A 15,662-nucleotide genomic window follows, 5' to 3' on the forward strand; every position below is an offset into this window, starting at 1 on the left:
AACCAGCAGAACTGAGAAAAACATAAATGTGTGTGCAGCTGTAAGATGAAATCGTTGAATCACCATCCATGAGTTATCAGAGGATGAAGAGATTAGTTATGGTTGAGTTCAGTACATTATCACTGAAGATTTGGGTACGAGATGCATGTCTGCCAAGTTTGTGTCAAAACTGCTTTCAGCTGACCAAAAAGACACTTGGGTTTCAGTTGCACAAGATCTCCTTGATTGTGTCAAGAACAATGAAAACTTTTTGAAAACTTTGTATAGGCCTCTCAGCAGGCATTGCTAAGCTTTTGGCGAAATTTGATGCAGATTCTCTGCTCAACTTTGTCTGTCATGGTCGATGTGGCAATCATACACTACACACCTTCCTTCCAAGCACTGCTGTAAACAGCAGAAGTGAGCTAGAACAGTAAAACTTAGTGCGCATGCACAGCAGAGTTCAAGATCAATCTGTGTCAAGCAGCTTTAGCTTCGTTACTATGGCAACAGCCCAGATACTTATTGATCAGACCACATATGCATACATGTCTACTCATGTTTACATTCTGTATAACACTGCATAACATTGACCAGAACAAAGTGATGTCATAGACACCCCACCCCATGAACAATATTTCCTGTAGCTCTTGTGCTTCTGGCTAGTGATGTCCAATGAAATAAAAAGAATCACTGACAACAACAATATTAAACTCATTGGTTACAGGTTCAATCACTGTGCATGGCACATTAAACAAAACTGTCTTCTACTATAACTTCAGATGGAAATTTTTTGAAATTACTGAAATTTGATAGATGGAAACTGTACAGAAGTTCATCTAGGAAGGCAGTAACTCCCAATAAAAATTCAGACTATGACGGCCTATCAACACAGAAAGGAAAACACACACACACACTCATTTTACCTTCTCTAAAATAAACCGGAATTACATAAGCCCAAAAGGAAGTTAAGTTTTGTCAGTCTTTAAGTCAAACATGACTCAGACAATTAGATTTCATTTTTCATGCATCAAAAGGGATTTAGTCAGTTTTCAAATTCTCAAGGAATTTGGGTATTAACACGTCAAAATCAGTTCCCTGTTTATGTTTAAGACTATAGCAAAATGGCAAATGATACATAATTTCTCTGTGAGACAAAAATAGCAGCATTTTGATCTATTCTTAAATGCCTGTACTTTAGCTAAAGACAGCCCATCAGATATTGATTGTATCATCTTTATTTCAATTTCCCAATGAGCTTTGAAAGTGCTATGGTTTTTTCAGGATGGCAATGACAAAATGAGCTGCTGTGCTGGTCTAAGCAATTTTTTTGGGAAGTACACTGTGAACCCTACATAGCTCATACACAAAATTTTTCTCTAGGAATTTATTCTCAAGGAGACGAAGATCTGTTTCAACAATGGTATGTTGGCTTCCTTTGCTCTACATTTGTGAAAACAGAGATCTTTGCTCCAATAAAGAGCAATTCCCTAAAGTATTTTATTGTGGATTGATGGTTTCACTAGCAAGTAATATAACACAAAAGCTTATTCTGCCATCACCAGCTGGAAAAACAACACTTTCAAAGTAGATTTGGAAATCAAGAGACAAATGGGAGACCATCAGCATCTAATGTTAGGTAAGGAACAGGGATTTAAGAACAGAACAAAATGTTGTGACCTCTGCCTCAGATATCACACATTATCTTTCAGTCATAAATAAAAAGAATGAACTAATTTTCATCTGCTAGCAAATGTCCTAATTCTTCCTATAGAACTTACATTACAAAGAACATCTAAAGCCATTCTATTACTTTCCAGTTCACTGACATGTACTGTTGCTTGGGGGAAACTGCAGTTCAAAGGTATGTAATCTATGTAGTTCATATAAATTAACACACACACATATAGCAAGACTACACTCACTCCCACCATAAAGTTATATTGAGCACATTATGTTTTTGTGCCACAAAATTTTATATCATCTGGATGGTTTAACAAGATCCAATAAGCTCCAATGTCTGCTTTGGGATGTTTTTTACAGTTGGATGCCCTTCCTAACACCAACCTCTTTACAGAGTGTACTGGGTGCCTTTTTTTCCCATCACACCAGCACTAGTGAGGTCACCATGTAACTTAGAAGGCAGAAAAAGACACCTTGACTAAATAGAGCAGAGAGCGGGGGTGGATGTATGCTAGGTGATATATTCTTCCCAAGCATTAAACTAACACACCTGCTTCTTGTTCTTTCACCTGTCCTCATCTTTTGTTTCCTGTAAATTTGAACTACCAGATCATCCCATAAGTTCTGTCCGAATTTTGAATAAAGAAAACAAGTGATCAAATATTATATTTAATTGAAATTTTATCATCAATGTACTTTCCCTGATTATCTATGATTTCCTTCCATCTATTTACAAGCTTTTTAATTCCATCAATGTAAAACTCTTTTGGTTTCAAAGAGAAGAACTCTGAAATGTCAATTTGCAAAAGTTATGTCCCCAAAATGATTCCGTAAACTACGAAACAAATGGTAGTCTGAAGGAGCGAGATTGGGAGAATAAGGTGGATGAGGAATTTTTTCCCAACCAAGCTCTTCGATCTTCTGTGATATGATCTTTGCAGTGTGGAGTCGCGCATTGCCTAGATGAAACATCACTCCTTTTCGATTCATTAAAGCGGGTCTATTTTTCTTCAAAGCTTGTTTCAAACGCTCTAATTGCTGACAGTAGACTTGAGCATTAATTGTTAACAATTCAAAGTGAATTGCTCCTTTGCAATCCCACCAGATAGCGAGAAGAACTTTTTTCCCATGAAGTTCCCTTTTCGGTTGTGGTTGAACTTTTTCCCTTTTACCAAGCCACTGTTTACGATGTTTAACATTTTGATAGAAGATCTATTTTCCGTCACCAGTCACAAGTCTATCCAAAAAGGGTGAAATGAGTTTGCAAGAATGGAAAGAAGAGGTAATGTCAACTCAGGATTTGTGGTTGCTTTCGGACAATTCATGAGGCACCCATTTTCCAAGTTTAGGAACCTTTCCAAGATGTTGAAGATGACGATGAACAGTTGTAATGGTTAGAACTAAGCTTTATTGCCAATTCTTCAACTGATAATGCAGGATTTTCTTCAAGTAATGCTTCAAGGAGCTTATCAAACTCAACTGGACGTCTTGTTCGATCTTCATCTTCAAGACTGAAATCTGCACTTCTGAATTTTGCAAACCATCTTCAAGTTCTTTCATTCAAGCATTCTTTCCCATAAACTGAGTGTATGTTTCGAGCCGCTTTGGCTGCAGAGTTTCTTTTTATGTACTCATAATGCATTATGTGCCTCAAATGCTCTTTGGATACTTCCATGTTAGAAACGATTTAAATCAAAGACATTTTAATTCTACTATTCTGTAAAATAATATTTAATTAGTTTAAATGTACACAAATGCATAAAAATAATTTTTAATTCCATTAGACATTCTAAAATACTATTAAATTTCATTCAATTTTAGAAAAGGTAAAATCAGACAGAACTTATGGGATTCCGGCACTCAGGCTGTTTGGGCTTAGCCCGAGTATAAATTTAGTAAAGTGAATGTGTATTCCCAAGCTGATTTAATTTCTGCCAACACTGACTTCAAGTATGTAATTGCAGCCAATAACTCAGGCTCCTTTTATTGAGCCGAGTCGAAGTTCACTCATTTTCGTTTAGTGTCTGGCGGTCATCTTCGAGGTGCCCTATGTCAAAAAATATCATTCGTAGCAGAAGTTCTCTCAACATCGTTCACATGTGCCTGACTCAGGCTCAAAAGTTACAGCCCAAGTTGTTATCTATAATCGTAAAAATTAAAAGTAATTCAAATTCAATGTATTCTTGAAACAATAAATTTCCATAGAGATTAGGATTTAAATCCCAATCTATGAAAAGTTTCTCTTCTACAATATTCTTAAAAGAACAAAAAATTATTCAGCAACTCAAGCTAATACATACAAGCCTGGTAGGTGTAAAAGACTAACTGGCATCTCTTGTCAAGAGTACAGGTGACAGTCAAATCACTGATGTTTGTTGCGCATTCTGCTGTCGTTATTTGATTGCTGTTATTCTGTGCTTTAAAATAAGTTGTGTTTCACAGAGTTGCTTGACTTTTACCCTTAACTTAGAAATGGAGAAAGACACGGTGCTAGATATAAAAAAATAAGCCATTTGGGGCTAGAAATAAAGTGGAAAAAACATGAAATTCTTCAAGTATGCATGTGTTTTATGCAACATCTGTGATGAGCCCTAGTAATGCTGATGACATGGAGTCGCCTCTGAGATATACATATGAGAGAGAGGCAGACAGACAGAGAGTCAACAGATGAAATCAAGAGAATCTCATTATAGAAAACAAAAGCACTCAAATGATTGTAACTGACACTGATATCTTTACTGAGGACCAAGTCAGTAGGGTAAAGAGTGGCTATAAGGGTAATCAAAGTGAGCAGGTATGGAGACAAGAATTCAAATAAATGTACAAAATATATACATGTAAAGAGAAGACAGACTTAAAATTTTCAGACAATTTATTAAGTATAAATATATATTCATTTTTTAATGGCACAAACTTACATAAACTCAAAGAATTAGAGGGAAGAAGATGTTACAAGTCCAACAGCTGTTTCTGAGGGCTCGGAGTTACATCATAATATTGGCAGATGTAGTTTATCAAAAATTTGCAGTCAGCAATGGAAGCAAACACACATTGATAAAATCCAGAACTGCTTTCATTAGGGTGGATAAATAAGAGTCTAATGCCTTCTCCCCTCTAATTCTTTGAGTTTATGTAATCTGAGTAAGTTTGCTCTATCAAAATAAACATAAATATATATACTTGATTGTTAATCCTTTGAAAATTTTAAATCTGCATTATCTTTTTACATGTATACATTATACATGTGTATATATTTTGTACATTTAAACCCAAGATCTTTATCTGTTTATTTTAATTATTCTCTCTCTTATACAGATATATATATATATATATATAACCATGCAGGCACAGCTGTGTGATTAAGAAGTCCAGTCAGCAACCGCATGGTTTCTGGTTCATTCCTATTGCATGGTACTTTGAGCAAGTGACTTCTACTATAGTTCTGCCCTCATGAGTAATTTGGTACACAGAAACTGTATGTGTGAATGTGTGAGTATGTGCATGCATACATGTGTATGAATGTGAGGCAGATGGGTTGATATTGCATGCTGATAGTAAACAAAATTTTTATCCACACAAAAAATGTTGTGGTTTGCAATCTTCTATGAAAACATCTCCAACCATTGATCAGTTTGTATTTAAGAAGACTAAGGGAAACATTACCTTGCTTTGGAATTTGGATAATTTAAAGAGGATCTGATTGTAAAAAATTTGCCTCAATGAACTGTATCTGACTCATGCACGCATGGAAAAGTAGATATTAAAACAATGATCATTATATATATATCATCATTTAAGTATCCACTTTTCCATGCTTGCATGGGTCAGGAGTTTACTAAAACTCTTCTTGTTGCTGACCCCTACTCATTTCTAAGCAAGATAATATTTCTCCATAGCCAGACATGTTTTTGTAGAATACTGGAAATGAATAACATTCATTTGCAACAATCACATATCAAGACAAGGTGACAGAAATATACATAACGCATGTATGGGTGCTGACATGGCTGTGTTGTTAAGAAGCTTGTTCTCAAGCATGTGGTCTTGGGTTCAGTCCCATTGCACAGCACCCTGGGCAAGTAGCTTCTATTTTGGCTCCAGGTTAACCAGAGCCTTATTAGATTTGAGAAACAGAAACTGAAAGAAACATATTATAGATGACACTTACCCAAGGTGCAATGCAGTGAGACTGACCCCAAAACTGTATGGTTGGAAAGCAAACTTCTCAACCACACAGCTACACCAATGCCTATGCCACACTCTGAACATACCTGAAAATGATGATACACACAAGAACAGACATAAAAACTAATTCATTCTACCTCTTATTACCCATATGGAAAGTGTTAAAATATAAGAGCTATTTACTATATTTGTATATAGTATCATGGTAATTACACTAGAATATGAAATAGAATATATAATGAATTACTTTATTTATTATATATAAAATCATCTCACACATCCATATCATACTGGCTGAACAAATATTGTTATCACTACTGTACAGTGTAAGTTGTTCAAAAGTAGATCCCACCTAGTGTTGACAGTTATTTTTATTTTAAAAATGTGATAAGTTACAAGTGCAGTTGACCAACAGCAAACTGTATAATCTGATAGTAACAATCTGTTAAAACACCAGATTATATAATATTTAAAACAATACTAAACCACAGGATCGAAATGTTGAACAATCATCCAACATTCAATATATGTTGAGGAAAGATAGCTTAGAAAAATAAAAGTATCTATCACACAAATCTATCACAAGATAACATCAAGCTCACATGGATATGAGGGTCACATTAGTGCTGAAGTTTAGGTTAAGTCTCTTCTTGATAAGTACTCAGTGAAGTGATGTGGTCAAAGAATGAATTTTAATAAATCCTAATAAAAATTACATGAATTAAGCTTATTTCCAATTTATTTTTAAAAAAAACATTTGTTTTAATAAAATTCTATCCTGTTATTGCATGCAAGTTCAGATTATTTAAACTGAGAATGAAAAAGATATGTTTAAAACAAGAATAAAGCAATGATATCCTGAACTTTGAAAGTTTTAACAATTTTTGTCTATTACAGACATGTCCATTTATCCATATAAACATTAAAAAAATTTGATAATTTTTAATCTAGATTCTTTTTCAGCTGTTTATAATTAATTCCAATTTCCTAAACAAAGAAAATATTGAAAAATGATAAAGACATTAATATTTTTTAATTTTTTTGCTACAGTAAATGACACGTTTAACAAATCAATCTCTCAGAACTGTCATTTAAACCCATATTTATACGGCAATTTCAGCCAACGAAACAAATCAACCTGCAAGAAATAGCAGCTAAATCATTTCAATTTTTACCCTTCAATTTTAAAAATGCAGGAATAAATTAGATAATGAATCCAAAAAGGAAATAGTAATGGTCACAGTTGGTATTCTGACCCAATATGGAAATTCTATGTTAACATTTTTTAAACTAATTTCAGTATTCGCTTAAGTTATTTACTAAGTTACAGATTTTAACAAAAGCTAACCTAAACTTATATGTAAATCCAAATTCAATATTTTTATTATAAAAAACAGTTAACTCTCAAGACTTGTTGATAGAATTGTTGGTCACTTATTTGAGTAGAAATGAAAATAATTGAAATAATTGTCCATATTTATCCTATGAAGATCAATAGTTGAAGAAAGGTTTATAGGAAATGTGTGGAATATGAGATCCCTTAGGTGAAAAAAAAATAAGGACTAGAGACATTAAGAGCATCCAGCTGTAAAGCAATGCCTCAATAATCACCTAAATCATACATGGGGAGAAAATGGACATAAAAACAAATGAAAAACTACATACTTGTTACAATCAATCACCATAATGGTGTTTGAAACGAAACTATTTGTACAGTTTATTAGAATACATGCACTGAACACAATAGAATTGTTGTTACAGTCTCACTCCACTTAAGATTCCATTGCACCTACTGGCTATTCCATTATCTGTTGAATACCATATTTATTTTCATTGCTTTTGATTTTCAGTTTGCATATTTCCAACTTCAGGAATTGAGTTTTAGAGTGGCCTCAGCTGTTCTCTCTTGAAAATGAAATACCTATATAAAGACTTCAAATTCCTGATAAAACAGTTTCACTTTCAACTAATTTTCATAAATAAATCTAAATACACCACCACCATTCTCAATTTACCAAGTACATTAGCAAGAATATAGTTCTCAACTATCATCATTTTAATACCTACATTTTCATGCTTGCATGGGTCAGATGGAATTTGAGGTAGAATTTTCTATAACAGATTTTTCCCATCACCAATCCTCACCTGTTTCCAAGTAAAGTAATATTTCCCCTTAACCAGACATTCACAGAATACTGGAAACGAATAATTGTTTGTATAACAGCGACACTCATTTACAAATATCAATTGATGTCAAGACATAGAGACACAAACATACAAACACACACACACATATATATGATATCATAATCATCATTTAATGTCCATTTTCCATACTGGCATGGATTGAACAGTCTGACAGGATCCAGCAAGCTGCAGGGCTATGTCAAGATCCAACAACAGCTTTGGTATACTGGATGCCCTTCCAAACACCAACCACTTTACAGTGTATATTGGATGCTTTTTTCATACTACCAGCACTTGTGAGATAGTCAGGTAACTTTGCAAGACAAGAACAGGAAAAAGGAGAATGTCCTCTTGGCTCAGAGGAAGGGATATTGAGATGGGGGAGGTAGTTGTATGCCAGGTGTTTAGAGGCTAAAGCCCAAATGTCTTGCTATAGGGGAGGCTACCTTGCATTATATAGGGGTGGGAGTAATTGGAAAGATAGAAATGGAATTAACTAGATGCCATACAGCAGGCTCTTTTCATTTCTTTAAACCAAATTCACTCATAAGGCTTTGGTCAGCTCAGGGCTATAATAGAAGACATTTGCCCAAGGTGCCATGCAGCTGGAATGAACATAAAACCATATGGACCATTTGGCTGGGAAGTAAACTTCTTAACTACATGGCCAATTCTGCATCAGCAAACTACATGAAACCTCACTCATATTTATCCAAATTCCATAGTGATACTTGCCTCAACTTTCCTCTTTACAAACATCAATCTTCAGCTTCATAACTGCTGACAATGAAGTGAAGTAAAGGTAATATCTTTGCATTAGAATACAATTTTTGAAACTATTGTTCATCATTATCTGACCTGAAACTGTTACCATTCTTGGCGCAATATTGACAATATTTTACAGATTAGTTTTTATTTTCTAATAAATCAGTGACATTTTCTGTTCCTTTTTAAACTTCACAATTGTATGTACACAAGTATATACCATTTTTTGTTGTTTCCTTATATTAGATATAGCAAGTAACAAATATCTACCTACATCTCTGTGATATATTTTGATAATTTCAAAACACAACTCTTTCAACCATTATCTACAACACTATAACTGGTTGGAGGATTTACAATTTTGGCTAAAATAATGATATTAAAGAGGATAAGCTTTTTTTCGGTTTTAACTGAAAAATATTTAAATAACTAAAATGCTTGAAATTTTGTTCTCAATTTTAATGAGTATGTATGATGATATAAATTTTCAAGTAATGAGATGCTTACTTCATAAAAGGAAATTCAGAAAGAATAATCTCATAAATTTTGTCTAAATGGCTTATAAACAAACTAAACAAAAATTGACAAACTACATTCACAGAAACTAGGACACTTAACTAAATATACTTGCTTTCATAAAAATAATTTCCCTTTATTTCATATGACTAATAGCTGAAAATTTAATATATATCATTTACAAATATTTGTTTAAAGTTTAAAAAGAAAAGAAAAAAAAAGTGACACTTCTGTCTCATCAGTGTTGCACAAGTTGTAAATTATCCATTGAACTTCCTAAACCAGCTTCTGGGTAGGATAACACCTTAAAGGTAAGTATAAGATATAGCAAGTAAGGAATATTTATATCTTTAATATATTTCGGTAGTTTCAATACACAATCTACAACAATAACATTGGTTGGATTATCCACATATTTGGCTAAAATATAATTATTTTAGCCCATATGCCTAACTTTGCAACTTACTAATGCATAACTAGCATTTTTCTCACTAAATGTATACCTTAAGCTTAATCACAAAGAATTATCCTCTAAACATGAGATTTATTACCCAATAGTCACCACATATTCATCAAAACACAATCATTTAGAGTTAATTGTGCTATCATTTACCCTTAAAATATTTCATAGTAACAAAATAAATTCATTTTCTTACATTTAATGTTAGTTTATGGAAAAATGTTATGAAATGATAATAATTATCTAGAAAATAAATTATATGGATACATTCCACAAGTACTGAGAAAAATGATTTGAGTTTTTTCTACTTCAGTCATTAAAATGAGCTAGAAAAAATCTATTTTTCCAAGCACATTCACTAAATGCATAAAAACTAAATAAGCTTACAATTAGCTTACTATTTAATGCAAAATGATCCAAGAAATAACTTTTTTATACAACAAAGAACAATTTAAGCAATCTCTCACAAACAAAAAATTGTTCACCTAGATTGTTAAAAGTATCAATATTTCACCCCTTGGTTGCTATCTATTCACATATAGTTATCCTCATCAAGATTTTACACTTATAACAGTGTAGAAATCTCCAGAGTTTTCCATACAAAACAAGAATCAAATTCTGCAAGAATTCTTTCAATAACATCCTTGAAATACTGCTATACTGCAAATGGTGTATACTTACCAATAATACAAAAATTAATTTTATAAATATACATATATATATATACATATTTTTATATATATATTTATAAACACACACACACTTACATATATATATACAAGTGTTTTGTTATACCAGCTTTCAGGTTCTCAATAGCACAAAATGTTACAGCAAAGGGGTACCCATGAGTCATGACCTAAGTGCAGCCTGTCCCTCTTGCAATAGTTTAAGGAGTTACAGGACAAAGCACATACATGGAGTATTGTATGTGATAACTTTTTATAAATCTGAGTAAAAATAAAATGCAATAAGTGCATCTGAAAAATCACCAGAATGTATATGAAATACCCTAAACTTAACTCGTTATGATAAATTAAAAATTGGTACTACTTTTTTTTCCATATAACGATTTTTGTTATTGTTAAAATTACAACCTTAAAATCCCCTGGTTGTTATGCAGTTGTTTGGCCTAAAATAAATGATGCTTCTGTGGTGTGTTTTATGAACTATACCAATGTCTACAGTAAACCCATTTGTAACATTTACATGAAGTTAATTTATACCTTATAAGCTTTCAAGTGAGCTGACAAAAACAGCCTTAATATCAAATCTTAATGATATAGTCTTCATTATTGTTATATCAAAACAATTACAAAACTTTACCTTTTTATAACATCTTTTACAGCTCAATATCTCTCCGCAGTTCATCCAGTTTTCTCACGAGATGAAGCACTTTTTTTTAGCCAAATTCCAAATAAATATATCACCCATCACACTAGCAATATCCTACATGTAGTCTTCCAATACTACATGTTGCTAAATATATGCCATTGAAAGTGGAGTTGTATCTTTAATGATATATCAAAGATTATGGTGTGAAGTTCAAATTTGACAGTAGAATTTTCTAAGTGTCAATTTGAACTTCAACTTTTCTTTAAAGATACATCATAATATTTTAATCTGAATTATTAACACTAGCTGTTAGTAGCAATTCTTCTCATGTTTTATAATTTGTAACCACTGCCTCCTGTCAAAAATAATTTAAATTAGCAGTAACATCTTATATATATATATATATATGTATATATATATATATATATATACATCAGCATTTCTTAATGTTTCAGCATGAGGTGCCTAGTAAGAGTTTGCTCCCCCTTGTTATTCATTTGTGGACTTGTATAATTAATTATATTGCTGTAATTATATATATAAAATATAATAAGGGAAAATGTAAAATAAGATAATTACTTTCAAGAAACTTATAAACCAGATGATATTTTTAAATGCTTGTAATGGTTTATTAATAACCATATCAAACCCATCTAATGAAATATGTAATTATTTTAATGTGATGTGTATTAAAGATTCTGAAGTTCTTACCACTATCTATGAAGAAAAAAAATTTATAGTATGACTACTTTAAACCTCATGTAAATAATTTGCATGTGTATTTGTTTGAAATACAGCATATCTTAAAATTAACTTACTCTGCAAGTTGGTTTTGAAATAATTATAGGGAGATATAACCCTTGGAATATCTAAGGAAAATTCCATTTATTCTACTGTGTATAAGTGTGTGTGTATGTGTGTATATATATATATTATATATATATATATATATATATATATATATATATATATATATATATATATATATATATAGTAAAATAAATGGAATCCCTTTTGTGTAAATGTTGACATTTGTCCTTAATTCCAAAACTGAAAAGTTACAACTCTAAATACACATTGTAAGTAGAATCAGCAAATTATTAGGTATGGAATGTACCAGATATATGGAACATTTTTCCATTATCAGCCCAGACATTTCCAAAAAACATCAACATTGCTAATAATCTTATTTACGTCATGTTCAACCCATTTCTTAGATGTTTAATCCTAGTTTTACTTATTAACTAAGAGCTAAACTAGGTTAATTTGGAGATATTAGGATATTTTCGGGTACATTAAAATCCTGAAAAGTCAGGCATTTATCAAGGATTTTAAAAAATCTGATCACTACATTTGTTAGATTTTTTTTTAAGATTATCAATGAAATAAAGCTACAACTTCATGTGAATTGTGAAGGGAAGGAGATTATGGTTTAATATATGGAGTGTCATTAAAATAATTGTTTCATATGTTGGTTGGTTATTAATATGTTAGAGGTAAAAATTATTACAAAAAATTAGGAATGATTTCTCTCCGAGAATGACTGATGCTAATTATTACTGCTTCTACAAAAATACCAACACATTCAAATGAATGAAAAACAAAAACAAAAGAAAACACGACTACACCGTCCAGGTATAGTTGATTTAAACAAATAAAACAAATGTTTTGTAGATGATTTGTTGTTTTTAGACAGAGAACATGTCCAACCTACCTGTCTTCCTTCCCTTCTTTTGCTGGGGTTCCCATTTCACTGACTGCTGTTGTGAGAGGTGTTAGAGAGAGTGCAGTCATATGAAAGTTAGCATCAAAAAGTTTGTCACACTCAAAGGTGTCATTCAGTTGAATGTTTTCTGGACGTATGTTAACATGATCTCCTTTAACATCATGACCAAGCACCGAAACAGGCTTCTCTGGTTTACTGTCCTGAGGTTGATGGCTTAAAACAGGAGTGACCGCACCAGGTAGTGGCATATGACTGTTTACAGAAACAGTACCTGGTTGGTGACCTGCAGATGTCTGTGACACAACAGGAACCGAATGGAGTTGAGCACTTTGCACATTCATCGATTTACTACTCACGGTAGGTATACTAGCAGACCCGTGCACATCAGTGTTTGAAACATTGGAAACATGAATGATAGGAGTCCCACCCTGGGCAGTGTTGGCCCTCGTAACAGGCGACGGAAGGACTTTCGGTATTGAGGGAGCCGTCAAATTACTAGACTCTCTTATAGTAGAACCAGATTGCGACCCTGGGATAGCTTGAGCATTTGAGGTCACAGCGGTCTGTTTAACTAAGCTCACAGATGAATTCACAGGTGCTTTACTAGTGCTTGAAGAATTTTGGTGTCCCTGACTCACATGCGTTTGAGACTGTAATGTATTGGAAGTAGTTAAACTGATTGAATTCGTGTGCATAGCACCTGGGATCTTAGCTCCGGATACACTAGCAACATCAGTTTGAACGGAAGTTTGTTGAAAAGCAACTTGGGTTTGAGACTGGCTAGATTGGGAAGGTGTTTGAATAGGTTTAAAAGTCTCATTATTAGACTGTGCGTGAATTCCAGACTGATGAACCGGGAAAGATACATTAGCAACAGAACCATCGACAGAAGTTACGACAGGGGGGAGAAACGGATTTTTCGATGGATCATCGACACCAAAAATATAATTAACAGAGCTACAAGCACTCGAGTTACCTGATGTAGCATCATCCATGAATTTAATTTCATTCCTTTCTGCATTGGCCGGAGTATCCAAAAAGTCATAACATAACCACCGTCCTCTGCGAAATGGTTCCTTGGTTTCTATTTTAACCACCTTGAATCTCGAGTGTATGTCAGTTTTCTCCTTCACAACTATTTCGTCGGGTGTCAGATTATGTGTAGTATCCTCAGATGGTGTATCTTGGTCCCCATCAGTATTCTTGGAACTGTCAAAGATTTCCGAACTAAAATCTTCCGTATGGCTTTCATCAAGATCATCCAGACTATCTCCATCGTCATTCAAAGGATCATTCCCACTACGTGGTGCATTTTTTGTGACGCCTAAGATTCTAAATGTAGTCCGTTTTTTGGGAATATCTCCACAAGTTTTAACCATGACCGATGCTGGTCTTGGTTCAAAATCGTTGCTAGTTATTTCAGCCTTCATCGGCTGGTTGCCAGACTGGCTATCCACTTTCACGGCCATTTTGTGTGCACTGGGCAACTCTGCCATTTTGAAAGAACTTGTCTGTCTAAGCATAAAACTTAGGCCTATTTAGATAGAAAAACATCTCTATGAGAGGCATCATAGTGTTCGATAGTTTCCTTGGAACAAAATAATTAATGTGGAATAATTATAGAATATGTAGAGGCCAAATGGAAACTTTTACACGTAAAACAAGCAACAGCATAAGTTGATCATGTTCGCGTAGATGACGGGCATCATGATTTAAGCATGATGGGAATAGTGACGTCTTAGCCGCACATTCGGAAATATACGATGTGATACAATTTTTACATTAGCCTCCTTTATGGAACACCGTAACTGTAGAAATTTAGAAATTTAACTCCTCTATACATTTTTAAAAATTTAAAATAAAATATATCTCAAGGTAAGAAGAAAAAAAACGAGTTTTCAATATATATTCAATATACAGGATATAGAAATATTTTTATCTGCGTATATTAGGAAGAGAACAGCATTTTACTTGAATTCTTTTTTGATCGGTACATTTTTTTTACGCATAAGCATTTTAATTATTATTTTAATAAAATTTCTGAAATTAATTATCATCATCTACGTAATTTAAATAAAATATTTATGAAATTATAATTTATAAATAAATTCAACTCTTTCGGAAATTTTCCCCCGAAATTGATTAAATTTTTTTTTTTTCTTGTACTTAGTATATAATTTATATTTATTAGAAATAGATCTTTTTTTTTATAAAATGTGATATATATGATGACTTTAGAATTTTTAATATTTTTAATTCGTGAAACTTCTTCATTATTATTTATCTATTTTTCTGTTCTTTTCCATAACCAACGTAAATATTCGTAAATTTATGTCATTTATTGTCTACCATAATAAGAGAAGAATTTACGTTTATGAATAGGAAACTACCAATATTTGCTCTTCCCTGATGAACAACAAATACGTTTGTCAGCAACTATAGACTTTTTTTTTTTACTTCCGAAATATTTTCGATTGAAAATTTTATTTATTTTAATTCTCTCAGTGAGATTTAAATATATTACAGAAATCCCACCGACCCTCGGAGATGTCCCGACTGGTAAAAGATTTTGACACAACAATAACTAGGCCGTGTATGAGAGTAGTTCTTCCTTGCTTTACCTCTTCCCTCTTGTTTCTCACCCTTTCTTTGTATGTATGTGTCTCTCTCTGTTCCTCCACCTCGCTCTAAATACTTGATATTTGTTTTTATTCTCTCATTACTCAGAATTCCGCTCATTGTGAACAAAATATTTCAGAAACCATCCTATATATTTCGAAACTTACTCCCCCACCAACTTTCTTTCAGCTTAGTCAAACAAATGCATAT

At 32.8% G+C, this 15,662-nt stretch overlaps 1 protein-coding gene across 2 annotated transcripts in view; it reads right to left on the bottom strand.

Annotated features, from left to right (window-relative positions):
* The window catches only part of LOC106871893 (uncharacterized), a 149,588-nt gene extending 134,995 nt beyond the window's left edge, over positions 1 to 14,593 (bottom strand). Inside the window, exon 1 of one of the 2 annotated variants that reach the window (XM_052970209.2) lies at positions 12,822 to 14,593. In XM_052970209.2, coding sequence (XP_052826169.2) covers positions 12,822 to 14,356 — 1,535 coding nt within the window. In that variant the 5' untranslated portion in view covers positions 14,357 to 14,593. The remainder of the gene's footprint in view (positions 1 to 12,821) is intronic. The other variant, XM_014918647.3, reaches the window with a different exon arrangement.
* Between the last annotated feature and the right edge of the window lie 1,069 nt (positions 14,594 to 15,662).

Source organism: Octopus bimaculoides, chromosome 8 (assembly GCF_046866305.1).
Source record: "Octopus bimaculoides isolate indiv1 chromosome 8, ASM4686630v1, whole genome shotgun sequence".
Taxonomy (NCBI): Eukaryota; Metazoa; Mollusca; class Cephalopoda; order Octopoda; family Octopodidae; genus Octopus; species Octopus bimaculoides.